Source organism: Salvia hispanica, chromosome 3, assembly GCF_029641045.1.
Source record: "Salvia hispanica isolate PSC_SH4W2 chromosome 3, Shi_PSC_v1, whole genome shotgun sequence".
NCBI classification, from domain to species: domain Eukaryota; kingdom Viridiplantae; phylum Streptophyta; class Magnoliopsida; order Lamiales; family Lamiaceae; genus Salvia; species Salvia hispanica.
In genome coordinates, this window is record NC_142694.1 from 33426025 (window position 1) to 33439045 (window position 13021).

General features: G+C 41.4%; 1 protein-coding gene and 2 pseudogenes across 1 annotated transcript; all 3 read right to left on the reverse strand.

Moving 5' to 3' along the window:
* Positions 1–1912: 1912 nt before the first annotated feature.
* LOC125212177 (pentatricopeptide repeat-containing protein At4g39952, mitochondrial pseudogene) lies at positions 1913–5810 on the reverse strand (annotated as a pseudogene).
* Positions 5811–6836: 1026 nt separating this feature from the next.
* LOC125215911 (metalloendoproteinase 4-MMP pseudogene) lies at positions 6837–8144 on the reverse strand (annotated as a pseudogene).
* Positions 8145–8638: 494 nt separating this feature from the next.
* Positions 8639–9544, reverse strand: LOC125209811 (uncharacterized). Its single transcript, XM_089066545.1, has 2 exons — positions 8968–9544; positions 8639–8856 (listed from the first exon to the last, which is right to left on the reverse strand). Exons 1-2 carry the CDS (start codon positions 9542–9544, stop codon positions 8639–8641), a joined length of 795 nt encoding a protein of 264 aa, XP_088922671.1.
* Between the last annotated feature and the right edge of the window lie 3477 nt (positions 9545–13021).

Below are 13021 nucleotides of genomic sequence, written 5' to 3' on the forward strand. Positions count from 1 at the left end.
CGCCTGGGACTGATCTTCCTGCCGGCTGAGGTCTCTAGGTTCTGGCATGATCATACCTGGTATGTGGATAAATTGCATGATTATTTGGCTTTGTATGGTGTGCCTTTGCATGTGTTGGATCTTATCAGGGCTGTTCCGATTGAGGTGGGCAGGCAGGATGTGATGCGATGGAGCCTGACTGGTGATGGCGAGTTCTCGACGGCCTCAGCTTGGGAGCTCATCTGGACACGGTCCCCTAGACATTTCGGCCTTCGCATGGTGTGGAATGTTGGGCTGACCCCGACCATCTCTGTCTTCATGTTGAGTGTGTTGTTCAGACCCGTGGTATCTCTCTCGCATCCAAGTGTATGTGTCGTGTCTCTTCTTTTTCAGTTGAGTCGTGTTAGCATTTGTTTGTGTCGAGTCCTTTGGCGAGATCGGTTTGGGATTATTTTGATGGTTGGTTCCCTCATATTTGCACACACATTCACACGTGCACTGACGTTGCACATAGATTAGGTTTTTGGTGGAGAACCTCTCACAGGGCTCTCACCTTGCTCATTAGTTTCCTTATTCCTTGCTTGGTATACTGGTTCATTTGGATGGAGAGGAATAATTGCAAGCATCGCAGCATTTCTTTTCGTACCACCCATGTTATTTGGCAGGTGATACGGCATTTGCGGATCTTGGTGGCGGCGGGTGTGCTAGTCCCCCTTCATTGGCGCGGTTGCACCCCGACTGTCGACTTCATTCCTTCAGTTCCTCCTCGCCGGCGAGTTCTCAGGTCCTGAGTGTGCTTTGGCATCCACCTGATGATCCTTGGGTGAAGCTGAACATCGACAGGGCCTTTACTACCTCGACGGGACAAGCTAGTGGTGGGGGAGTGGTTCGTGGTTCAGACGGTTCTCTGTTGAGGGCCTTTTGCACGCCCCTTGTAGCTACGTCGGCTTTCGAGGCGGAGCTTTTAGCTCTTCTTCACGGGTTGACGATCGCTATGGAGTTCTCATCACAGGTTTGGGTAAAGATGGATGTAGCAACAGTGGTCGCGGTGTTCACTTCAGGACGCGGGGGAGCAGCGGACGTGAGACATCATATGGCTCGCATTCGCATTTTGCTCTCACAGTTGCAGGTTAGGTTCTCTCACATCCACCGAGAGGATAACCGGGCAACTCATTTTCTAGCAGGTAGGGGGCTCAGACCCCTGCCATGACGTTCTATGATGCAGATACAACGCCTCGATATTTGAAGTCACTTGTGAGGATGGACCAGTTGGGCTATCCAAACTTCAGATTCAGATATCGAGATGAATGAGTACTATGTTTTGTTATGTTTTTTGATATGTAATTTTTGTACCTTCATTGGGCTTGATCATATCTTGATCATCACCCATTTTATTTTGTTTTTCAAACAGGAAGTGCCACATTGTTTCTGTGGAGAGCAGCACATAATTTCCTCCCAAACAAGGTGAATCTATTGAGCAAACGAATTGATGTAGTCTGCTGGAATAGTTGTCATACTTTTGTAGCTTGCAATTATTGCTGGAGAAAGTCTCTGTTCCTGGAACACATTCGGAGATTGATCGAGAAATTGAAATGATTGACATATTTGGAAACCAAGTCCAGACATGTAGCTGTAAACAGCCGGTTGGCATAATATGGCTGATGGTTGGTTTTGTGTAATATTGATGTTGTGTTAACTAGTACAGGTGTGTGAATGGTGTTACAGAATGCAGTTGGCACTTTTGTGGCAGCCAAAGTGATTCTTATCCTGGAAGAACTTAATGCCATGGATAAAACACAAGAGGCTACCAATGGTGGAATTCTGAGTGGATAGCAAGCACATGAAGAAGCAGGTAATCCTTTGAGGATAGGTTTCTTCGAAGGATCTATTCCACTTGAGGCTAATTGTGGGTCTGTGCAGAGTTCGAGTCGGATAATGAAACATGATGCTCTACTCCTTCAAAGATAGAAATACATTTCTCAGTCTTTTTAGTGAATTAAATATAAAAGTAAACTTAAACGCCAAAAAGATGTATTGTCGCAATCAAATGTTCCCTATATTTAAAAACTAGCAAACCCAACAAATTTTTGCTTTCCTCTCTCAATCTCCCACTCTCTCTAACACATACAGAGCTAAACACTGCAACAAACAACGACTTCAATTCGAGTGGGGGTTTCAACTCTTAGCTAATTCACCTCCACTGCGCGTTTTGCGAGTGCGGTGATTATGTACCTAGTTACTATGTGAAGGTGTGGAGCAAGATGAAATGGGTGTGGCTAACAAGGTGCTGAGGTGCGGAGACGGCGTTCTCGTGAATAATATCGCGGCTAACATTCTGCATGAGCAGAACCAGTCGCTGCGAAATCACCATCATAACCACCAGCATTATTGGACTTATCTGCCCCTGAGGCAGCGGCAAGCGGTGCCATGGACTTATCTGCTCTTTGCCGTTGGCCTCATATCTCTCTTTACAGCCTCACAACTTGAAAGCGCAACCGTGCTTTGCTTTTTGCTGCACCACGAGATTGCTGCTGATCCCGTATCGAAACAATAGCCCGTTGTTGAGAACCTATCATTTATATCACCGGCCCAATCTGCATCTACAAAACCACTCAATAAGAATGACGTTCCTTGCTTATAATGCAATCTGAAATGCAAAATGTTCTTGATGTAGTGACGAATTCGCTTGGCTGCAATCAAATGAGGCTCTCGTGGCTTTCCCATAAACCGAGATATGACTCCAACAGAGAAAGAAAGGTCAGGCCTTGTGATAGATAAATAGAATAGACTACCAACAAGTTGGTGAAAAAGTGTTGCATCTTCCAGCATCTTTCCGTCATCTTTAGGGTTTAGGGTTTTTTTTTTCCTCAAACACCGTCACGGCGTTTATGATCACTGCATAACAAAGTAATATCCAAATGTTGGCATGATCACTGCATAACAAAGTAACATCCAAATAAGAAAGGAATTAGCTAATTTAATTCAAAAGAGGACACCACTCAATATATAGAGTTGGTATCATGCTTCAGCTACCAGAAGTGAAGTTAGGAATTCAAATGTGTATCTTATTACCTTCCCCAACCCAACCAAAGCACAGCTGGCTGTCATTTACAAATAAAATGTAGAAGAGAGACTTTAATTCACTTCTGGATATTCATATTAACTTTAAGGTCCGATTACTTGACAGACCACATTTTTTGGTCATTCTGCCAGTTTATGCAGCACTCCAACCCACAGTTTTTCTTACCCCTGTATCCTTCATCTTTTTCCTCACTTGTCCTACATCTTCCCACATGCCCATAGAGCCATAAAAGTCTGAGGCCAATATGTAATACCCATCATTTTCTGGGTCAGCTTCAATAGCATGGTTTGCCATCTTCATACCCATTGCAGCATTATTATGTAATTTACAAGAAGTTAGCAGAGAACCCCATATGCCCCCATCAGGGGTAAACGGCATCAATAAAACAAGCGCTTCTGCCTCATCCAAATAACCAGATCGCCCATAAAGATCCAGCATACATGCATAGTGCTTTAGTGTGGGTGCAATAGAATATTCCTTCATTTTGTGGAACATTGACTTGCCCTCATCAACTAATCCAGCATGAATTAATGCTGAGAGTACTGCAAGAAATGTTAGCTCATTTGGTCTAACACCAGATTCTTTCATTCGTTGGAACATCTCAATTGCAGATTTTCCATATCCATGCATACCATAACAGGAAATCATTACATTCCAACATATGATATCCCTTTCACTTATTGAGTCGAAAATTTCTTTTGCCATATCAATTTGTCCACATTTGGCATACATATCAACCAACGATTCACAGCTAAATCCAGCTCTATGATATAATCATGACCCTTTTTCCCCTTTTCAAGAGATGCAATCTGAGCACAAGCAGACAACAAAACTGCTAGTGTTGCTTTGTTAGGCTTTAAGCCTCTCCTAATCATTACATCGAAAAAGAGCTATAGCCTTGAGACAATTACCATTGTCAGTGTAAGATTTGATAAGAGAGTTCCATGTAGTGCTGTCATGTGATGTGTGATGGAGTAACCTTTCTGCTTCATTCAACTTACTACATTTCCCATACATGTTTATCAGTGAATTAACAATTGTGACCTTCTCAAGCATCATTGTTTTTATCATACAGAAATGTATAGAGCGAGCAAAACAGATGGCTCCCAATCTTGAGCAGGAAGAAATTACTGATAATAGACTGGATAAATCAGGTTTAATCCCTTGATGTTGCATTTGTCCGAAGAGCATTATACATTTATTATCTAATCCTACCTTTTCATAGCTAGACACCATTATATTCCAAGAATCTTTTACCTGATTGCGGCATTGAATAAAAATCTTCTCAGCAAGATCCACGAGGCCAAACTTACAGACATTGACGATAACGAAATATGTACCTTCTCATCAATCATATATTTCCACCTTATGATAAAACTATGGAGTGCCTTCCCTTCAGAGACTCCCAATGAATTAGCGAAACCAGAAACCAAACAACTAATTGCCATTCCATCAGGATGTAAACCAGTAGCTTGCATCCTCAAAAATATATCAAAGCATTCAACAATGCACCCCAACCTTGAAAAGACACCCATGACTGATGTCCATGATAATAGATCCTTATAGAAAAAGACATACGTGCATCCTCAACACTACCACATTTGGAATACATTGACAAAATGGCAGACTGAACCACATTTGAGGATACAATTCCTGATTTTAGAGCCAGCACATGCAAGCACCTAGCTTCAACCAAAGCACACAAGTTTCCACAAGCTTGGAAACCCCCTTCTAATGTTCGGAAATTCAGCTTCTCACTATTGCCACCAGTTGTATGCATCTCACAAAGACAGTGAAAACCTTTCTCACTCTCGCCATTCTGCACGTGCCCTATCACAAGTGCAGTCCAAACAACCACATCTTTAACAGTAGTTTCATCAAACATAAGAGATGCATAGTCCATAGTTCCACATTTCGAATACATATACACGAATGAAGCAGCAACAGCAGAGTTTCCATCGAAAAGATTCAGTTTTGAGATTAATCCATGAAATTTCATGCCAATAGAAAGCGATTGGAGTTGAGCACAAGCAGAAACAACCATTGGTATGGTAAATTGTGTAGGCAAAATGCCAGCAAACCTCATCTTGGAGAAGAAGTTAATGGCTTGCACATGAAAAATGGGCTTTGATGATGGAGTTCCAAAGAAAGTGGTGTGTAAAAGTGAGGGAATCAAATAGTTTGGTTGAATTATGGGACTGTTTGAGGGACGCATAATATGCTACCAGCTTTGATGCGATAAATTTATTGTGTGCGTTACCGGTTGTTATGATAGCGGCATGGGCAGATACAAGGGTCTTCTGGTCCAAGTAATCGGTAGTAAGGAAAGAGTCAATGTGTTTGGTAAGGTAACTTGATAGCGAATTAGATGAATGGAGATGTTTGTGGAGCTTCGGGAGTGTGAATACAAACATTGAGGATATACAAGGGAAGAGAAATACGAAGGAACCTCGTGAAGAAGTGAAGCTTGAAGCAGAAACCTCGTGAAGAAGTGAAGAGGAGGAATCGCGTGAAGAACAAGAGCGGTTGATTTGATTCTGATTCTAGGGATTCTTTCTAATTTTGATTATTGATTAGTGTTGAGAGAGGAAATGGGAATTGGAATGCAAGGTTAATTGCGAGGAGGAGGAGAAGAAGAAGAAGAAAAAGAAGAAGATAATAGTGAGGCGACGGTGGACGTTGCGGCGGACGTAACCGGAGGCGCAGGATTTCAGAGAGGTTTCTGCACGTGTGGGAGAGAGAAGAAGAATATGAAGAGAGGTGTTTTGGGCTTGTGATGTGACGTAGATTCGAGAATGGGCCTGCATATTTGATGGACAGTCTGGTGAAGTGAAAAGTCCAAGCCAATTTATCATTTCGCTAAAACTGGTCCTGAACATATAATCATTCTGCACATTTTAAATTGGGTTATAATTGGTCCTCCGTCAATAGTTCCGTTAATTTTATAACAGTCAACGGATTTAATCCAATTTTAACCAAATTAGACTTTTAATTCTGATTTTTAAGTCACTAATTAATTCTCTAATTATTTTTAATAAATATTCATTTAAAATCAGATATAAATAAATAATACTCCCTCCGTTCCATAGTAATAGAGGCAAAACTTTTCGACACGAAGATTAAGAAAAATTGTGTTAGGTGAGTTAAGTAAAGGGAGAATAAAGTGGAAAATGAAAAAAAGGTAGAGAGATGAAGAGAGAAAAAAGTAAGAGAGAGTAAAATAGGTGTGAGAAAATGTGTTGACTTTTACTAAAAAGATAAATGACTCTATTACTATGGAACGTACCAAAATGGCAAAATGACTCTATTACTATCGGAGGGAGTAGATGTTTAATCAAGTATCTATCTGCGAGTTTTGCATCTGTTGTCGAACAACCCCCCCTCCGCCCCAAATTCACTACGATCTTGCACCTGCTGCTTTGGCTCCTAATTCTCTCCCCTACAGTATGTTCAATTCCGCCTCGTCTTCGTCTTTGTCGCCGTCATCTTTCACAATCGACGGAAACATAATTCGGGCTGTGGTTTCGGGTTGTCGGGCTGCTCGGGCCTCCCGCAAAACCCCATTTTCTGCCCAGCTGAAGCTCCCAACCCCAAATCCAATCTCGTAAATCATAATTTCATTTTGTATAGATGATTTAATCAAGTATGTATCATTTTGTATAAATTAATTTTTTAACTCAATATATTGCTTAATGTTTATGAATATAAATTTTAATTCTCAATATTAATCCTTGCATCATTCAATGAAATAGGAGAGAAACAGAACCGATCGAGATGCAAGAAGATGAATGTTGTGGAATTAATTATTTACAATTCTAAATTATTTATAAAAAAAAAAAAAAAAAGTCGCAATCACAATCCTAAGCAGAGTATAGACGCCATCACTGGTATGAGTAGGTGAGGATCCATAGCCCAAGCCGAAGACAAGTCAGATTCGAAGCGAGAGTCGTATCTGTAATTGGGGTTAGAGCCGTACAAGGCCTGGATCCCGTCCACGTCATCCTTCCGGAGCCCCACTTTCCTAGTTCTCGGGCTCAGACTCGGGTACATAATTGCCTCCTTGACGGAGGAGTGGGCCAGGCCTAGCACGTGCCCAATCTCGTGCGTCGCCACCGATTCCAAGTCTATGGCCAGCTTGGAGCGTTCCGCCTCAAAGTCCACGGCCCACCTCTCCGCCGCGTCCAGGTGGAACCGCCCGTTCTCCGGCGAGAACGCGTGGGCCAGCACCCCCAGTATCCCGTCGAACGCCTCCCCGTCCCCGTGGTCCCCGCTGTACCACCCGATCCTGATGTCCGCCTCGCCGTAGTCCTCCGCCTCCGCGAAGTTCACCGGGATGGCCGCCGACCACCGCCCGAACGCCGCCGCGAACGCCGCCCTTATCTCCGGCATCCCCACATAATCGATCACGTTCCCCGGCGAGAACGCGTAGGTGAGCATCATCGGCGCATCCCTCACCCACCGCGGATTCCCGTCGAAGTGCGCGAACCGCCGCGTCGTCTTCAGCCCGGCGTGGCTCCTATCGCCGACCCCGCACCTCGGCGAGACGATCACCTTCATCGTGGTGTAATCGAGCCTCCCCGTCTCAGAAAGCCCCAAATTCTTCTGGTATTGGATCAGAGCCTGCTCGAATTCGTCGTCGAACATATCGGTTAGGTTTTGATTCTCCGGCGGGAGGTAGCCGAAGCGGGTGAAGTAGCGCTTGAGGTCGGCCATGCCGTCGGGACGGCTGCCCTTCTCGGCGTCGATGAAGCGGGTGAAGGTGTGCCATGTGTTGTTGGCCACAGAGACAGGGAGGTCAGTGGAGAGGATGGGCGGCGGGAAAAGAAAGACGAGGAGGAAGAGTGAAATTGAAATATAACTGAAATACGGAAACATGGTTAAGGTAGTTGGTCTTGATTTTTTGCCTTGGGAATCGCAGAAATAAGAGTATTTATGTGAATACAATCAGTGGATATACAATATGGACTACAATTCTTTTCTTTGTATCTATCTAAATATATACTACTCCTGATTAGGTTTTATTTAGCTGGGCTTAGTTCACCTAGATAAGATCGATAAGCAACTAATTAAAGTTAAGAAGATTCTTTGATTTGGCCGCCTCTTTTCCGTTCTGAGATTCCAAGATGGGACAGGGCAGAGGCTTTCACATTTTCACTAATTTCCATTTTTTATTTTAACATATTCAGGGATTTTAAATTTATAAGACTTCATTTTGGCATTTGAATGATAGATTTGATGAATAAGCTTTGTTTTTTTTCCTCAAACCCTATACGTGTGCTTATCTTGTGGTATTTTAGGGTGTCCCCTATACATGGCCGGGCCAAGCCACAAAGTGTGGCCAGGCCACAAAATCGTGGCCGGGTCACCAATGCCCATGTTTCTCACTACAGTGGACATGGCCAAGCCACCAAAAATCTAATTTTTTCCATTTTGTTTATATTTTAATTCTACTACAATAATAATTGAAAAAATGCATACGAACTAAAATTAAAATAAAATCTTCGTTGTGTTATACAAAGGGGTAAAATTATACAACGAAAATTCTCGACTTCTAATAAACTACTTTCCCAACGCATATCACGCTCTACGCCCTCCTCCCCTACGATTCCAAACCTCTTCTACCATATCAGCCTGCAGTGTCGTATGTGATGTTTCCCTCCGCATATTGGCGAACCGTTGGATCAAGTATGCATCACTACGCGGTACACCCATCTGCAGTGGGGCGGTTGCAACACCGTGACTCGTACTTGCACCCTCTTCCGGTGCCCAGTTCTCTGCAGAATATCCTTCGTCCTCTATTATCATATTGTGCAATATGATACATGCATACATGATGGAGGCGACATCATTTTCGTGCCATTGTCGAATCGGGCACCGAAGAATGCCCCATCGCGATTGGAGGACACCAAAAGCACGCTCAACGTCCTTCCTAGCACTCTCTTGTTTGGCCGCAAAATAGGATTGTTTCGGCCCAACCGGCTGCCGGATCGTCTTGACAAACACGGGCCAACGAGGGTATATCCCATCGGCTAAGTAGTATGCCCTGTTGTACTGCGTCCCGTTGGCCATGAATCTGACCGTCGGACCCTCACCCCGACACTCATCATTGAAGAGATGGGACGAATCTAGTACATTGATGTCGTTGTTCGACCCTGCGACACCAAAATAGGCATGCCAGATTCGCAGTCGGTAGTCAGCAACAACTTCCAATATCATTGTTGGGTGTCTTCCTTTGAATCCAGATGTGAACTGCTCCTTCCAAGCAACCGGACAGTTCCTCCACTCCCAGTGCATGCAATCGATGCTGCCCATCATCCCCGGAAAATTATGCACTCGCCCGTGCATATCTATCAATCTCTGGCACTCATCGGCATTTGGCTTCCGTAGATACTCCGGACCGAAGATGGTCTGGATACAATTACAAAACTGCCTCAGCGCCGTCAGAGCAGTTGTTTCACCCAACTGTAGGTATTCGTCGAACATATCAGCGGGTCCGGCATAGGCAAACTGCCTAATTGCAGCGGTACACTTCTGATATGTCGACAACCCGGGTCGGCCGGTAGCATCATTGCGCAATGTGAAGCACCTGTACTGCTGCGCCAATGTATTCGCTATATGGATGAATAGCCGTTGCGACATTCTGAAGCGGCGACGGAAAATCTCTGCTGGGTAACGGGGGTTATCGCCAAAGTAGTCTTCTACCAACCGCTGGTGTGCCCCGACATGGTCACGCCAGATGGTCCGCCGATGATAGAATGGGCGAACGAACGCCGCCGCCGCCGCCTCCTCCTCTTCTGCTTCCCGTTGCACCTCTTGAACGAGTTCATCGAACTCCCTATCCACCAATTGTTGGAACTCATCGCCGGAACTCATTTTTCAAGAGTATAATTGGTGATAAAATGAAAAGAGTGGAGATTGGAATGGTGTAAAAAATTGGGGAAAATGGGTATATTTGTAGAAGAAATTAAAAAAAAAATAATAATAATTTCGGAAAAGGGGAGCCGCAGCTCGTGGCCGGCACTATAGGAGGGCCGCGGCTCGCGCCCAAGCGCCGCGGCAGGCCACGAACGTGGCGCGCCCACGTCCACACCCCCCCCCCCCCCCCCCCCCGCCGCGGCTGCCCACCCCTCTCACGGAGCCGCGGCTCGCGGCTCTCCCGTGGCCCGGCCGCGGCTCCTGTATAGTGGACACTCTTATTGGAAAATATATGTCAATACAATATAGGCTCTCTTTTTAAATAGATTTCATAATATGGATCTCAATTTGCCTGAGACTCATATTTTGAATTCTCCTCTTCGTAAACCCAATATATCTAAAATTAGATTCATATTTGCACTAGCTTGCAAAGCTGTCTTGAATTTCAAGTGTATGTAATCTCTATGTTAATCTCTTTTCTTATGAGCTACGTATTAATTAGTCTGTAGGGAAAATGAAAATGAAAATATATCTATAACCTGGTGGAGTATAATGTTTATTATTGTTATGGCATTATAAGTTACAGATATAGTTTGAAACTTTGAAGGACATAGGAATTTTGTATCATAATAGTAATAAAATAAAAGTGTGCGTACATACTCTAATATTTGGTTCCATTTACTAAATTTTTATGCATTCGAAATATATGATTTCATTTCAATATCTATAACTTTCACTGACGATGTTAAAAAAGATAGAGACTTTGGCTGAGTATGCGTACGTGTTTAGTTGTATAACTAACCTTTTTTAACTATATTCTCATGAAGGATTTAGGAACGAAGGTGAAAGTTTCTGAAGTTTGACCACTTACGTTATCAATCTACTGACAAGTCTTGATTTGATGATCGAAAATTGAAAGGTGTGTGGGCATTAACGAGGGGTTGATTTATATTTGTTGGATAAGATAATCTATTTCTACCTAAGCTAAAACCTACTTCAACTTGGACTCTAGCATTCTAATTTGTTGGGAACGGTTTTATTAGTTAACCAAATTGGTGTATAATGTGCTCTCGTGAATGCGTCAGTTTGTGTATTTTAAAAGAAATTACATATAATACGACTTGTGATAAAATATTTAGACACATGAAACACTTCGATTGGGTTTTTAAATTGGATGCAGATACAGAGTATTACTTCATTCATCCGAGATTTGGAGTCTCGTTTTTCTATTTTGATCCACCATTCATTTTTCTATTTCGATGCAACCACGAATAGGACTTTCGATTTACTTTATCATTAAATGATAGTAATAGACATCACATTTCACGAACTTTTTATAACTATATTTCCTTCAGGGGAGTGATCAATTGTTAACTCATCATTTAATTGCTAACTACAACTAATTTAAGACCATAGGATTTCAGAAAACTTGTGGTCTACAATTTGCCACGTGTAATTTTCATTTTTATTAATTAAACCGAAAAAGATAAAAAAAAATATCAAATTAGGGTCTTGGATGAAAATGTCAATATAGTGTTTCGAAAATATCAACACAATGCTTTGAGAATGTTAAGAGTTTGCTTATATCATGTATTATATTGACATATATTATATATCATATTGATATTTGTTGTTGTAAGAAAAAAATTGAAATTTTTTTCAAATTTTGACATCGGAACATATACAAGTGAGATCTCGTTAGAATCCTTATGAAATTATCTTTAATTTGATATATGTTGTGCGAAAAAATAATTTAAATCGAGAAAGTTATATGCGTTTTAAAGTTATGGGATATTTTTCAAAAGTTAGTTACAACTAATTTGATGTAAATTGATGTTAATACCCTTGTTGATGTTTTTTTTATCGTATTGATATTCCGTGGCTAATGATCTAGGCTCTTAATTTAAATATCTAATGGCTATTATTTAGTTATAGTTAACAATTAAATATTGAGTTAGCAATATAACTCTCCCCTAATACTATATATATTAATACATCCCTATATAGGTTTGTGTTAAAATGACAACCCCTCTTAAAGTGACACTGTGACACCACTTATACAGTAATATTATAAACGCTACACAACAATATTCAATACGCTAGACAACAATCTATAGATTGCTGTATAGCGTGTTGGATATTGCTGGATAAGAAAAATTGTTGTATAAAGAGCAACATATTACTGGCCGTCTTTTTCAAAAAAAATTTATTTTTTTTGCCACGTGGCAGCTTATTATTCGTCCACGTGTATAAATGATTGGCTAGGAATGGTGGTATAGTGTTATTTTAAGGGGTGGCAGCCCTAACATGCCCCTCCCTATGTATATAGTATATATAAGTGAGACTCATATTTCATTCTTTTTTTCACTTAGTATTCTTAATACTCGGAGCCGTCCATAAAAAATAGAGGACAATTACCATTTTTTGTCGTCCATAAAAAATAGAGTACAATCATTTATGGAAATATTCTCTCTTACTTTTTCTCCTTTCTCTCTTACTTTTTTTTCTCCTTCTCTCTTATCTCACATTCCACTAATACTACTTTTCTTTTACTTTTTCTTCTCATCTCTTCTTTTTTCTCTTATTTCTTACTTTACTAATTCTACATTAAAATCCGTGTCATATATACTTTGCTTTATTTTTTTATGGATGAAGAGAGTATTTTTAAAAATCTGTGCATGAAAGAAATGAGATTTCTAATGAATGGATATAGTAATGTATAACAAATAGGAGTAGACAGAGTAGTAGCATATAAAGGTGCGTAAGAGAGAGTGACATTAGAGGCGCAAGTTTATTTAGTTTCGCTTTCATTGGAGTATATTATAGTAATTGGGATGATGCTTCGTCATCTCGTAATTCATTATCTATTAAAGTTAACATTATTTGAATCTTAAATGCCTTTTGATTTCGAAGGGTGTCATTATTCAAATTAGTTTACGGTTTACTTTTTTTTGTTTTTTTCTTGCTTGCCATAAATATATGTATTTAAATTACGACCACCAACTCCAACCACTAATATTCACCACCGAGAGTTCTTGAAAGTCT

Excerpts from the sequence above, each read along its gene's own strand:
- LOC125209811 (XM_089066545.1), bottom strand. The coding sequence starts at position 9,544 with ATGTTCGACGAATACCTACAGTTGGGTGAAACAACTGCTCTGACGGCG. Across the intron at positions 8,857-8,967 it reads GGACGTTGAGCGTGCTTTTG|AGGACGAAGGATATTCTGCA; the intron begins GTGTCCTCCAAT and ends ATATGATAATAG.